The 15168-nt window shown below is 43.6% G+C and overlaps 1 protein-coding gene across 5 annotated transcripts in view; it reads right to left on the minus strand.

The window, feature by feature from the left end:
- The window catches only part of LOC134537099 (eye-specific diacylglycerol kinase), a 221446-nt gene that overhangs the window by 29242 nt on the left and 177036 nt on the right, over nucleotides 1-15168 (minus strand). For all 5 annotated transcript variants that reach the window (XR_010075925.1, XM_063377378.1, XM_063377379.1 and 2 more), the window contains exons 5-15: nucleotides 14830-14959; nucleotides 13660-13787; nucleotides 11411-11592; nucleotides 9094-9268; nucleotides 7899-8109; nucleotides 6428-6620; nucleotides 5400-5502; nucleotides 3373-3563; nucleotides 1714-1811; nucleotides 1265-1381; nucleotides 217-436 (exon numbers count right to left, since the gene is read on the minus strand). Coding sequence is in view for 4 of the 5 variants with exons in the window: in XM_063377378.1 (XP_063233448.1) it covers nucleotides 217-436; nucleotides 1265-1381; nucleotides 1714-1811; nucleotides 3373-3563; nucleotides 5400-5502; nucleotides 6428-6620; nucleotides 7899-8109; nucleotides 9094-9268; nucleotides 11411-11592; nucleotides 13660-13787; nucleotides 14830-14959 (1748 nt within the window). In the remaining variant the exon portion in view is untranslated. The remainder of the gene's footprint in view (nucleotides 1-216; nucleotides 437-1264; nucleotides 1382-1713; nucleotides 1812-3372; nucleotides 3564-5399; nucleotides 5503-6427; nucleotides 6621-7898; nucleotides 8110-9093; nucleotides 9269-11410; nucleotides 11593-13659; nucleotides 13788-14829; nucleotides 14960-15168) is intronic.

Below are 15168 nucleotides of genomic sequence, written 5' to 3' on the forward strand. Positions count from 1 at the left end.
TAAATGAAGCGCTGAAACTCGGACGGATGAAGTAGGCCTGCGTCTTGCCACCACGCGTGCTCTCGAAAGCTCTGCCGGCAGAGAGCCCTCGTCCGGGATGGTGGTGGGGGGAGGGTGGGGGGGGAAGCCCACCTGGGGAGCGGGGAAGGGGGCGGCCCACCTGGGGAGCGGGGGAGGGGGCGGCCCACCTGGGGAGCGGGGGAGGGGGCGGCCCACCTGGGGAGCGGGGGAGGCGCGGACTCCCGCTCCTCGACGCTGTCCGAGGGCTGCTGGTCCAGGCTGGTCGACGGCGAGGCCGTGGCCGTCTCGTCGTCCGGGGTCTGCGCCAGCGCCTGCTCAGCGTCGAGCACGTACAGGTGGTCCGTGCCGATGTCCATGACGTAGTGGAGGTGCTCCTGGGCGCGGTCCACTCGGAAGAACCTCTCCGCCGTGCACGCTGCCACACACGCCAGGCCCATGTTTCAAGACACGACACGACACGGCGTCACGGGGAATTTCTCATGTGGTCAACAAAGATTTTTGACGTGATAACATCTCGTAAATCGATGAACGCCGGCTGCACGCACGAAAAATTTTCACGTTCCGCCTGAGCCGAGGCGTGCAAGAACCGCCCAACCACCGTGCGAGAAAATCTATAATATCAAACACTAATTGTTCGTGATTATATTTAAACAAATTATTTAAATTTAAATTTGCAAAAACTGTAAATAATATTTGAAAATTAAAAAGTTTTTCATCAATGTTTTCTTATGAGTTATCATGTAAAATTATCGTCCGTAAACCGACTTTACAGACACCCCCCTATTTTATATGATGTAGGTAAATGAAAAATTAAAATTATAGCAGAGACTTAATTTGATTTGTTGATTTGTACCGGTTCTACACACACACCCCTTTCATTTTCTTTTCCAACCTGTATCTAAATGTTAAAAAAAATGTTTTCTTTTTGCTCGTAAGTACAGCAGCACTTGATCAGGCGCATTGATTACAGTGCTCTTGACAGTAGAGCCATAAAATAATTATTGTGATAGTGATGTATGGTATACCATATGAGTCACAATTTTTTAAATTTAAATTCTTGATCGTTATTTTCGACTTAACTAATATTAGTAAACAGTTAAATTATTTTTTTTTCTCTAAACCTGGAAAAGTCTGGGAATTTCAGTTCAGATATTTGCACAAAATACATACATAGGCACAAAAATGAAAACAAGGCCAAAATGGTCCACATCAAATGGTGTTCAGCAACATTTCTGCTACTTACAATCGACGAAACACCAATCGGAAGACAGCGTCGCTGCTTCCTGAAGGTTGTTGATCATCTTCCTGACCTGTTCCAGGTCCGACACGGGACTGACTTCGATCACGCCCAGCGGCACGGCTGCAACAGGCAAGACGGCCGGCCCGTGTTTAAGTGTGGTCCGTGATTCACGTCATAACTGTTAGTTAGTACGTAATGTTATTTACACACCCGGGACTATTGACAAGAGTGAAGCACATGAAGAGGGGTCCACCAGGCAAAAATTTCAAGACTTTTTTTTATTGCTATTTATTAGCTTCTTTTTAATGTAACCTTTTTCCATCCTGTGAATTTTTTTTTGCATGGTGTGCACATAATGTAAAAAAAAAAATTAAAGAAGTATAACTTCAAAAAAAAATATATATATTTTTTATAACACACATACATATTTAAACAGTGCGCCAACTAGTTACCTCCTTGCTTCAACAGCTCCTTGTCGTAGTGATGCTGCTCATAGTCCGACATCGTGATCCTGTCGATGCTCACCGTGACCTGCTCCAACGCAGTTTGCCTGCAACCAGACGACAGGAAGCGTGTGGAGCGATTCGACCAAGCCCTAGACGAGTCGTGTACGGGTCCACGAGGTTGGCTCTCGGCTCCATCTCCCACCACCTCGCAACACCACCACGGCCCAACAGCCAGATTCTGTTCTCTCCTGGAGATATCGGAGGACTGAAACACCGTGGAACTCACGGTGCGCATCTGATCTCGATATTCTGGACTCTGAACAGCAAACTGTTACCAAGATCAGTGGCGTAGCCAGGATTTGTGTATGGGGGGTGTTAAGAAGCATGCCCCCCCCCCCCCCCCCCCCCCGCCCCGTATTAAAGTGGGGGGTCCGGTGGTCCTCCCCCGGGAAAATTTTGATTTTAAGGTGTAAATTAGTGCTATTTTTGCAGGTTTCGGTACTTAAATTTAAATATTGTAATGGTAAAAATTTTATTAATTTTAATATGAAATTTGTTTGAGTGATGAATAAGAAATTAATTAAAGATTTGGTGCTAAGGGGGGGGTTTGAACCCCCAAACCCCCCCCGATATGCCCCTGACCAAGATGGCATTTCTGAAATCCGTGCCTGCTCCGGCACACATCTAGAGCTTAAAAAAAAACATGTGATTTGAAAATTGCTCAAGTAATCAGAGCGAAGTCTGTTTACGAAGAGCATTTAAGAAAATTCTGAGAGTGAATGATTACATCCGTTTCCATATTTGTTTAATAAACTATACATTAAGGAGAGTGAAAATGGCTAAGGCATGATAGAGATTCTTGAAAGCAGTAAAGGGGCTTGCATTACACCTTTACCTTCATTTCTCCGCCATGTGTTAATGGTTAGCACGGAAACATCACAGTTGTCCTGTGCGCAACAAAAAGACCGTGCGCCGAGTGGGCGACACCGCGCTGGAAGCAGGGCCGGTGCAAGGTCAATTGGCGCCCCAGGCGAAAAACCTTAATACACCCCCCCCCCCCAAACCCCCGCCGGACACCCCAAAAAAAATTTTCCTTGCTTCAAAATACATCACGTAATCCTAAGATTTTGTCAACGATCAAATGTAAGCAGGCTTGTGTTTTTTTTTTTTTTTTTTTTTTTTACTGTTTTACTCATTACAAATCATAAACAGGTCACCGTGGACTTTAAATAATTACTTATATCAATATAAACATTTCAAACTGTTTCAAAAATCTATTTTCATCTAGTTTCAATAATGTTTAAACATGTTGTATCAGCTGTTGTGTGTCGTGCTGCGCAACCCTCAGCTACTTGGCGCCCTGGGCGGTTGCCTGGTTCGCCTGAATGGACGCGCCGGCCCTGTCTGGAAGCACCAGCCCCTGACTAGGTAGCCCCTGGAGACGGCCGGCGACAGGTACTCACGGCAGGTCCCGCTTCGTCCCCTTGCACTGAGTGGCAACACTGCGCTGGAAGCACCAGCCCCTGACTAGGTAGCCTCGAGACGGCCGGCGACAGGTACTCACGGCAGGTCCCGCTTCGTCCCCTTGCACTGAGTGGCAACACTGCGCTGGAAGCACCAGCCCCTGACTAGGTAGCCTCGAGACGGCCGGCGACAGGTACTCACGGCAGGTCCCGCTTGGTCCCCTTGCGCTTGGACAGCATGGGCACCTTGTTGAGCAGGTCCAGCGAGATGACGGACGGGGTCAGCTTGCACGCCTCCCCGTCCACCTGCATGGGGATGGTCTTGGTGGTGATGATCCGCGCAGACTGGCACTGTGCGATGCAGGTCCCGTGGCCGCCCGCCTGCAGCAAGGGCTGCCAACACGGCCGAGAGCGCGCGTCAACCCTGCCGCTCATTCGCCACGGACTACAATATGGACTGCAATTGCAATTCAAGGCTCTGTCTCACGTAGTACTTTCTCATTACTATATTTAAGGGTATTTCTTACATTTCAAAACAATACCTCTGTTGGCTTTTTCTTCTATGACAATTAGTTAGACAGATATTCACTAAGTGTAACATAATAGGTGTAAACAGTTGCATAAATATTTGTGAGAAAAACAACAAATTCAAGGCCGTTTAAATTTCAGTTTCAGCCCTTGAATAATAACAGGCCTAGTTTGAGAGACTGTGCTTCAAGACCAAATCCTGCTACTACTGTGTATGCCCCGACAGCACTTTATTCCTGCACTCTGTCTCTGCTAGTTGCATCCGTTCAAGCCGCTGACTCTGGCTGATGCACCACGACAATGATACCAACCCATGATCGCATACAGCATACATCACAACCAACAGCACTGCCAACCTATAATTGAGTACACCTGAGAACCAAATCAGCACTTGGCAGAGTGATTTCAGGAAACCGAGGAGGGGCCAGTGTGTTACCACTATGCCACCTTGTTCCATGGGTAGGTGTGTAACAGTAAGGTGTTGGTCTCACTGACGAGGTTATTAAATACAGGCACGCACATTGCACCTCAGTGAAGAGGGGGAAGGGGTAGACCATTGCCTGCAGTGCAGTAGCCAGGAGCATGGTTGTCACGAATGAAATCACACAGATTACGGGCTTACGTAGCATAGCAGCTCGAAGCATTGTGATTATTCAAGACTCTGCGGTGATCCAATTAATTCACACACCAGAGATGAAAAACCACAAGAAAGTGTTTGGTGACTCTTTTGCCGAAATTAAATGGGTAGTGAAGCACACTGGTCTGGAGTGATTTCGGGGAAACAACGGAAAATAAAAATCAGCATGATTAGACAGAGACTCGAACACGGGCCTTCACAAGAGGATCCAATTGAGGCCTGGCTGAACTTCACAACCACTTGATTAGAAATTGTATATCATTTTACTTTTAATTATTATTTATCATAGGTTTATGGACTGTTTGAACCAAATGGCAAAATGCTTATTACCTGGATAAAAAGTAAAACATGTCGGCAGTCTATTAACAAATCAAGTTATATACTGGTCTAGGAATGGTTACTAGGACCACGTTTATTTTCTTTGTTTGATAGTTCCCTTGTAAAAATAAAATAATATTAAAAAAAAACCTTTATTTTGTACGAATTAAAATGTAAAAAAAATTAAATTGAAGTAATTTGTTCAACAGCAATGAAATGAACTACAATTCGGTAATATAATTTTTTTAAAAATAATTTTAAAATAAGTATCAAGTAATAAACAAAACAATTAAAATTAATGAAAAAGAAAAATGGGGTGCTCTCCTCCTTCATTTTTATAATGACTCCATAATAATAAATAAATCAATTGGTGATAGAAAATTTACGACAACTGATATCAAGCATATCAGGTCATATTCATGAAATTATAGTTTTGTCATCCTGATTACATATACTTGCCAAGTTTCAAATCAATACAACAATCAGAAGTAGGTTAAAACAACTTCCAACATTTGATTCCATAGTTAGTTACACGTGAAGCTAATAATAGTGTGTTAAAAATCCATTCTTGTTGATTTGCCAAAGTGGTACATGTTTCCTTTAACACTGCTGCTAACTGATCGTTATCAGCTCAAGAGTCATAAAGGAGATGCAGAGAGAACTTTAACCCGGTTACTTGGAGCGAAAATAGCAAATACGCAACAGGACTTAACGAATCAGCTTAGCTTGTCCACGGATGCACTCACCAGCTGATATGTCGTGAGGCCGACCACCTCGATGAAACCGTCATCCGTAGCCGGCTCCATCGTCCCTCCCGCTCTGTTCCAAGGATGCGTGCCCCCGCCGTAACTACAAGAAAGGCACCGATCTTTCAGTTGTAACTCCAAGTACATCTTCTCTTTCTGCACATACAACACACATGTACCTTCATTTGAGACACACTGACGTGATAGCACACTGTCAGTAGGGGTGAGTCTGTGATGAAGGATTGCCAGGTCATTCTAATGCCTTGCATGTAAAGGCAATGAGGCAACGGAACGGCTGATGGTGGGTTGGGTGACTCGGAAAGTGTAGCGTAGGGAAAGAAAGAACCTGCTCACAGCTTGCGACGAACAGTGCTGTCGACAGAAATCAAGGGCCCAGTGGCCAAAATAAGTTGTCGGGTCCCCTCCCCATTGCTTAATGTACAAAATTTCATACCCTACAGTTAATGAACAAATTTTTTTTTAACTCTTAATGTTACCTTGGCCATCACTGTAAACATGATCTGCGAGTATCAACATAGCTCATAAGTAGAGACCTGCAAAATTCGCGGGTTCATTTCGTGATATGCTACAATTCAAATAATTATACCTTAGCGCTGATTCTACCCCTGGTTCACTGTTAATATGGATTAATGAGGGCCAATCAGAGACCCTCGCTCGAAGAAGTGTCGAATCACAGACACTTGGTCGAGACGACTCACAAGTCAGCAGCCAATGAACAGGTGGCATTTGCCCGAGTGTGTAGAGTGTGGCAGAGTCTATCCTGGAGGTCACTGAATCCGCGAATTTTGCAGGTGTCTACTCATAAGGTTTCAGATTAGTTCTAATAGCAATAGACTGGTAACTTTCTTCCTCTCCTCTGTCAGGGCATTCTCAAGAAAAAGTATGGAAACCTAACCAGGCCTGTGTCTGTGGTGGCCCGTGGTAAACCACTGCGACTCAGCCGGCACGGCGGCACGGCGGCACGGCGGCACGGAGGCACGGAGGCACGGAGGCACGGTGGCACGCACCTGGGGATGTTGAGGAAGACGATGGCGTGGACCTTGTGCTCCTTCAGCTTGCCCGTGAGGTCCTTCCCGTCGCACTCGAGCGTCACCAGCTCCGCCAGCCCCTTCCACTTACGGCGCACCAGGTCCTTGCCGCCAGCCTGCCCGTAGAACATCTTGTTGCGCAGGCGCGAGTTGAACTTCTCCGGGTGCGCCTCTGGCGGACAAAACGCACCAGCCCCTGCACTGCACGCCTCCGCCCCGCCCGGGTCGCGACAGTCAGACAGGAGGTCACCACGGCACCGGAGGGACATATGGCATTCCGACTCGAGTTACCGCGAAAAACTCTCTCTTCCCTCTGTTCGGAAACCTTTTTTTTTCAATGCAACAATACCACACCATACTGCTTCCTTTAATAAAAATCACCACTTTTTATAAAAATGTTCTATGATGAACTTTTTACCCCACCTATCAACATTCTTGACCTCTCTCTCTCTCTCTTCCCCCTTCCCCCGCTCTTTTTCCCAATGTCTAGCTGGTTACAGTACTGGAAACAAGTATTAATGAAAAGCATGGTTAAGGGATGGGGGGGAAACAAGAGCGCACAGAGATACATTCCCATCCGCCAAAAGCAGTGACTGAAATGATTCTCACTCTTAACCCCGTTTAGGTTTAACCCCACCGGGGAATCAGACACGAATCCTGCCCTCCCTGAAGCCACACAGATATAATTAATTCTGTACATCTTTTGACATCTGCCTCGTTGGCAGCAAAGTCATCAGGGGGACAGAGTCACGTGACAACACCGTGTGAAAATGTGAAAACTATTTTCAGCTCCATAACTTACATTACGTAAAATCGTAGTATGACATCTAGTTTTGCGAGACAGTATTTCGACACTTATGAACCTGAAGCGAGAAGGTGGTCTCCATATCTTCCATTACGTAAATCGTAGTACGACATCCAGTTTTGCCAGACAGTATTTCGACATTTCTAAACCTGAAGTGAGAAGGTGGTCTCCATACCTTCCATTATGTAAATCGTAGTAGGACATCTAGTTTTGCGAGACATTATTTTGACGCTTGTGAACCTGAAGCAAGAAGGTGGTCTCCATACTTCCATTTCGTGAATTGAAGTATGACATGTAGTTTTGCGAGCAGTATTTCGACACTTCTGAACCTGAAATGAGAAGGTGGTCTCCATATCTTCCATTACGTAAATCGTAGTATGACATCTAGTTTTGCGAGACAGTAATTCCACGCTTCTGAACCTGAAGTGAGAAGGTGGTCTCCATATCTACCATTATGTAAATCGTAGTACGACATCTAGTTTTGCGAGACAGTAATTCCACGCTTCTGAACCTGAAGTGAGAAGGTGGTCTCCACATCTTCTATTACGTAAGTTGTAGTATGACATCTAGTTTTGTGAGACAGTATTTCAACGCTTGTGAACCTGCAGCGAGAAGGTGGTCGATGCTGCCAACACGGCGACTCACCCCGCGCCTCGTGGAACTCGAGCGCAATGTGCGCGTCCACGCCCAGCGAGAAGTAGTTGTTGACGACGCTGAGCGGCAGGCTGTCCTTGCCCTCCTCGTTGGGCTCCGCGTCGGGGTTCCTCGCCACCTTCAGCTGCCAGCGGTCCAGCATGGTGACCTCGCTCTCCGCCGTGTTGGACAGGATCTTGGAGATGGGCTCGTCCGTGTAGCCCTGCGACACCGCACAAACCATCACTGCCCTGCCTAGCATCCACAACACATGCCTATTCATATAGCCTTGGATGGTTAGGCACAAAAACAAACAAATAACACTATTACATACAGACAAATACAACACAGCACATAAAGACAAAACAATCTAAAACAAAATGAACTAAAGATAACAAAGGAAAAAATAACAATAAAAAAAATTATTTATGTATAAAAAGGACCTGCATCATCTGCAACCAGTCAGTCAGACTTGGTCTACCTGATGATGGCAGCTGCAGTGACTGCCAAAACGTCCGCAAGACAATAATTGCCTGACACGGCCTACACCCAGAAGCCAAGAAAATATGCATATGGTACAGTTTAAGTTTCCCTTGTATGAAGCACTAATGAGAAAAGAGAGGAAGGGGTGCTTCTCCTGGACCGTGGTTGTTTTCGGCAGCTACAGAGTGTGTGGAGGAAGGGGAAGAAGGGAGAGAAGGAGGGAGAGATGAAGGGAGAGAATGAGGAAGGGAGGGAGAGAGGGATAGATGGAGGGAGAGAGGGATAGATGGAGGGAGAGAGGGAGGGAGGGAGAGGGAGGGAGAGAGGGTGGAAGGGAGGGAGGGAGGGAGGGAGGGAGGGAGGAAGGGAGGGAGGGAGGAAGGGAGAGAGGGGGGAAGGGAGGGCGAGAGAGAGAGCGGAAGGGTGAGTGAGGGGGAGTGGAATGGAGGGAGGAAGGGAGGGTGGAAGGGAGAGAGGGAGGGAGGAAGGAAGAGAGGGAGAGAGGGAGGGAGAGAGGAAGGAAGGAAGGGAGGGAGAGAGGGAGTGAGGGAGGAAGGAAGGAAGGGAGGGAGGGAGGAATGAAGGGAGGAAGGAAGGGAGAGAGGGAGGAAGGAAGGGTGGAGGTAGGGGAGGGAGGGAGAGGTAGGGAAGGAGGGCGGGAGAGAGAGCGGGAGGGAGGAAGGAAGAGAGGAAGGGAGAGAGGAAGGAAGAGAGGGAGACTCACCCCGCCCCAGCCCAGAGCGCGCGCCAGGTCGTTGCCGGTGCCGAGGGGCAGCACGCCCACGGGCGGCGCGGGGCTGATGCAGATCTGGTCCAGCACTGACAGCACCCAGCCCACTGTGCCGTCCCCCCCGCACGCCAGCACGCGCAGGTTGGGCGCCTTCCGGAACAGCTCCAGCCTGAAGCAACCACAACCACTCCTCGCTCTTACCACTTCACGGTCGTGCTACTTTATAATGAAACCAGATTTAATTGTTCAAACAAAAAAGGGGTTGTCTGTAAAGTCGGTTTACGGACGATAATTTTACGTGAAAACGTCATAAGAAAACATTGATTAAAATTTGCATACTTTTTAATTTTCAAATATTATTTACAGTTTTTTTTAATTTAATTTAAATAATTTGTTTAAATATAACCACGAACAATTAGTTAAAAAGCCAGCCTTAACCTGTTTGATATTATAGAAGATTTTCTCGCACGGTGGTTGGCCGGTTCTTGCACGCTCGGCTCAGGCGGAACTTGAAAATGAGTCATGCTTTTTCGTGCGTGCAGCCGGCGTTCATCGATTTATAGGACGTTATCACGTCAAAAAAGTTTTTTCTAACAAACAAGGTTTTTTTGAACTAAATGGCAAATTTTTATGTCACTCTTAGCATGTAACAGTAGCTATGCGTCATATTTATTGTTTTTAACATACGTATTAGACTGGCTTATGCAAAAATAAAAAAAAATACAACGATAATTTAACTTACGCGATTTACAAAAAACAAGAACTCCAACCGTTAACATTTGTTATTATGCACTTTTTTTTTTTTTTTTAATATGTTGTTAAGTGGTTTCCTCAACACTGAAATGTTGTACGAGCCTAATAATTATATTAAGAAGGTAAAATTACAGTTCGTTCACAAGTTACATTAAAAAAAAAAACTATTTATAATTCAGTTCTGAATGTGAATGACATTCTGATGATGGTACGGACAGAATCTTTAAAAGCGATAGTAACAATGCCATGACCAACAATACACGAACAATACGAATAGGTGTCTTAAATCGTTCCAGTACGACAGAGTAAATAGCGTAGGGTCACAATACCACGGCAACATTAGCACAACGAACTCTTAATATGACTGTCTGTAAATCATTCCAAACCAAATGCAGTATATAATGCGCCGATAGGAAACTTTTATTTATGTTATAGCTTAAATGCATAACCATATACCATTCATTCATTTGTCTATTGCACAAAGTGAGGTTAAGTTTGTTTTAGATACAAGGAAGCAAGCTACAGATATGTGGACAAGGGAAAGGAAAATAATTCTGCAGTTAGCTTTGCTAAAATTAAAAATAAACGTACTTAACAGATAAAGTGACACTACAAATGTGAAAGTTTGCCCAGACGTAAAACGAAATTTCGTTATTCAGCACAAAGACCAACCAAGTAGCTAAATGTTTTTTGAAGTAGCCTGGCTTCTGGGTTGTTGCCGCGTACTCGGCGAATAATTCACTGACGTTTCGGTCGACACTGCAGTCGCCATCATCAGGGAGCAAGCAATAGGTAACTGCTCCCTGATGATGGCGACTGCAACGTCGACCGAAACGTTGGTGAATCTATTCGCCGAGGGACGCGACTACAACCCAGAAGCCAAGCTACTTCAGAGAATGACCGTGAAAGCCTGAGAACATTATTAAATATATTTTTGACTTGATAACGTCTTATAAATCGATGAACGCCGGCTGCACGCATCAAAAATTGTCACGTTCCGCCTGAGCCGAGCGAGAAAAAACCGGCCAACCACCGTCCGAGAAAATCTTCTATAATATTGAACAGGTTGAGGCGGGCTTTTTAACTAATTGTTCGTGATTATATTTACACATATTATTTAAATAAAATTTGCAAAAACTGTAAATAATAATTGAAAATTAAAAAGTATACAATTTTTCATCAATGTTTTCTTATGACTAGAGACCCGGAAAATTCGCGGGTTCATTTCGTGTTATGCTAAAATTCAAATAATTATACCTTAGTGCTGCTTCTGTCATTGGTTCACTGTTAATCTGGAGGACTGAGGGCCAATTAGAGACCCTCACTCATAGAAGTGTCGAATCACAGGCCACCCAGTCGAGACGACTCACAAGCCAGCAGCCAATCAACAGGTGGCATTTGCCCGAGTGTGTAGAGGATATTGGAGTCTATCCTGGAGGTCATTGAACCCGCGAATTTTCCGGGTCTCTACTTATGACGTTATCACGTGTAATTCTCGTCCGTGAACCGACCTTACAGACGACCCCCATGTAGGCTACCGACGTGAGGGGCAGCTCACCCCATGCGCGGGCCGCCCTGCGTCAGGTCGAACACCTGGCGAGGGTTCAGCAGCCACTGGAACTTCTGCAGCAGCTTGGCGCCCTGGTTGCCGCCCGACCTGGGGTTGATGAACACCAGCACGGGCTTCATCGTCGTCGTCGGGATGGGCTTGATCACGAACGTCTTCGGGTCCCGGTCAGTCTGCAACAGGCGCCCGGCGTCACAGCTTCCAGCGCGGAGTCGCCTCTACCCTCTAGGGGGTGCCTCCCATTTCAGGTCATGATTTCATATTTTATTATTCACTGATCAACTTTCACACTTTTCCAATTGTTTAACTTTCACGAAATGAAAAATACATACCGCGCATAATTTTTTTGCATAATCAGCTGCCTAAGTTAAATTTTTTAAATGTTTTTGGGTTATGCATATAAGGAGAATTTAATTTATTGCAGAACTGAAACTGCAATGCCATTGACTACTTCATTATATGGTTTGCATTTATATTGCAAAAATCCATTTAATGTTACTTGGCTGTCAAAATCCTAACAAATTTGAGAATTTTGAAATTCCAGGTAAAATTAATAAATATTTTCTGATAGAAATTCAAACCATTCCTTGAAGTAGCCAGTGGTATTGCAGTTAAACCTAAAAAGTTTCATTTTGCAATAAATAAAATTCTCCCTATTTGCACAACCCAAAAACGTTAAAAATGTAACTTTGGCAGCTAAGTATGCAAATGTATGCGATATATATATATATATTTCATTTCGTGAAAGTTAAACAATTGACAAAGTCTACAAGTTTATCTGTAATTACTGTAAATATAAAATCTTGACCTGAAATTGGAGGCACCCCCTTAACACTTATAATTAACGATGGTAAACACAGTAGGCTAATATTTCTAATGTCGAGCAGCCGTGTAGCACCAATCTGGCAACAAACTAGGCAGCCATGTCTTCCACACCGCGAACCAAGCGAGGGTCCGACTTTAGCACCGGAGCAACGTCCGTCACGTCTCCCACCCGCGGGAGCCGGGGGCGTGACCCCGCTGGGGGCGTGAACCCGGGTCACTGGCGGGCGCGCACTCGCCGGCAAGAGTTCATTCTGCGAATAAACCGCCTCCTGCGGGTTCTGCACTGGTGTCGGTTAGCGTGGCACACCTTGTTGAAGGGAAAACTTCCTTTGGCGCACCGTAGCAGGCAGTAAGTTAGGCTGATCCGTCACGCTCTGAGGCGAAAGGCTAGATCGGGTGAACTCGGGACCGCCGAGTGTACCCGAGCGAGAAAAGATACAGTCAGCTGCTCTTCGCTGTTGTGTCGCTGTGTTTAGTATATTCAATTAATACGTAATCATTGTCATTATTAATTTAATAGTTATTATTGGTACGTAATAACAATTATTTGGTTTACATTGATTGCGGTCTTAAGCAAAGATATCAGAAGAGAATGTGTAATACCCGGCCGATGCATTAAAAAAATATGTTTACGTTATGATAGGGAGTAAATTCATGTAAGTCGTCATCGACATGGTCACGTGACGTGTTAACGACAACACTATATCTGTTCCTATTAGTATAACTCATTGCGCTTTTAAATCTTAAGTATACCATTACTGTGCAGTAAAAAGTGAGTATATAATATATTAACATTCTCATATAGATATATAATTGAATAACGAAAAAAAAAAAAAACGGAGTCTTTGTAGCAATATACTTAACCAAAAATTAAGAACATCATTATTTATTTTTTTAATACCTACAATTATTATTCAATGCGTATTTTATAATAATTTAGGAGTTATTTTACTAACATGATAAAACAAATTTGTTGTGTGATAATATTTTTTTCGTAAAAATTGCGAAAAACTTGTCACTTCTGTCGGCAGTGTTGATGACTGCTTTGAAATTTTTCTAAAATTATCTTAACGTCTCACTGACTGCGAGATCATTATAGACAAACACACAAACAAGGAATAGCTGCGAGCTACTAGCAAAACCTATTTCTTCAGTGTCTATACGTTATTTACGGTATGATTTTCTGTCTCTAAGGAATTATTGTAAAGACAGTAAAGTTTGACTTAGTGAGAACGAAATTGTTAATTTATAATATTTTACATGGTTATTTACTTAATACAACAAAGAAAATTGTAATTTTAATTTTTTAGATATATTTTTTTTTTAGGTTTCATATCTATAGTTCTATCACTACATTATTATAAATGTTAAAACAAATAAGCACAATGAATATGGCAACAATGCACAGTGCGTACCTTTTCTTTACTCTTCTTTTTAGTTGCCGTCTTTTTTTTAGGAGATTTTCGTAGACTCGATTTGAAGCTTCCTTGACGAGGTAGCTTGACAATCCAAGACGGAGGCACTATAATATCGCTATGGTTCCCTGGAAACATTGATATTGTATGCCTGAACATACTTACCAACACCAGTACACACAGAGTTGACAAGAATCAAAAGTTGGTGTTGGTATTCGCCATGGAGCTGCTATCAGCACAGAATGGGAAAATAAAAACCAGACTATATAGACTGTTTAAAAAAAAATCAGGGTCAAGGGTCATGCAATGTTCTGTTACCAATATGTGAACCCGGATGAACTGAATTGTCTGGTCTTACATATTTTCTATATTTGTACAGTGAAACTGTGTGTTGCACTGTTAATACAAGACACAACTCAGTAGAATGGTAGGTTATGATACCTAAATTATTTCCGCAGACACAGTACTCAGTTGACAAGTTTAATTTTTTTTAAGATGTCTTGCGTCATGATGACATTGTAGGGCCACATAAAGCTACAAAAATGCATAATTGGATACGTGCAAACTTGAATGATCTGACAACTCCATTCCCAACTCTGAACGTGTCTCTCTTGCAAATAATTTATGATTCATTTCCACTCCAAAATATTAAGGAAACCATATTCAAATCGAAGATTCGGGTTACAAATTCCAAGCAAGCGATAAAATACGCTTTGATTTTTAATAATGTTAATTTATCGTGAAAACCATCTGTAAAGCCTAGTAACTTATTAATGGCAAAGTTGCGCTCTAACAAGTGAAATTAAATTTAAAAAAAATCCAGATCAGTAAATCGTCTCTGTGCTATCCTGCTATCCACACACGATTCGCCCAACAGTAACTGCCAAATTCCGAGCGCTTGAAAATTGAGTGAGTAATTTCTGCAAGCGCCTTAACTAGCACTATAAACTAGTATTAAAGAAAAAAATTATTTTTAAAAATGTTTTAATAGCTGCTTAACATGAATATATGCATAGAAACATATGACACCGACAGCAAAATTCTGAAATAAATTAGAGGCAGCCTAAATAAATAATAGTTTAATAAGTTATTCGGGATTTAAACACATAATGCGAACCAAACATTATCGAATTATTGTATCTATCTAGGTAGATTTTGGAGTGAACTTACCCAGAGAGCATTCTTCACCTATTTTTTGTAGGTTGAAGCACGTCTCCTTGTTGTGGTAGGCCATTTTGCACCACGAGCAGCCGAGTGCAACTATTTCCTTCGAGGTGAACGACAGCTTCGATTGGAACGACTGGAACAAGAGCAGAATGAATCAATGAATTAAGTCAATATATTAATAATTACTCGATGAATAACTAAGATGATGAACGTATGAAATGATGTGGCTGCAAAAACATGGCGGACGTCTCCGGGTGTAACTTTACAAAATGCGTTAAGTTACGCGACGCCAGCTCTAGAAGCTCTAGAAGCTAGAAGCTGTGCTCTGTTTTTTTTTTATAC

The sequence above is a fragment of the Bacillus rossius genome, chromosome 11 (assembly GCF_032445375.1).
Source record: "Bacillus rossius redtenbacheri isolate Brsri chromosome 11, Brsri_v3, whole genome shotgun sequence".
Taxonomy (NCBI): domain Eukaryota; kingdom Metazoa; phylum Arthropoda; class Insecta; order Phasmatodea; family Bacillidae; genus Bacillus; species Bacillus rossius.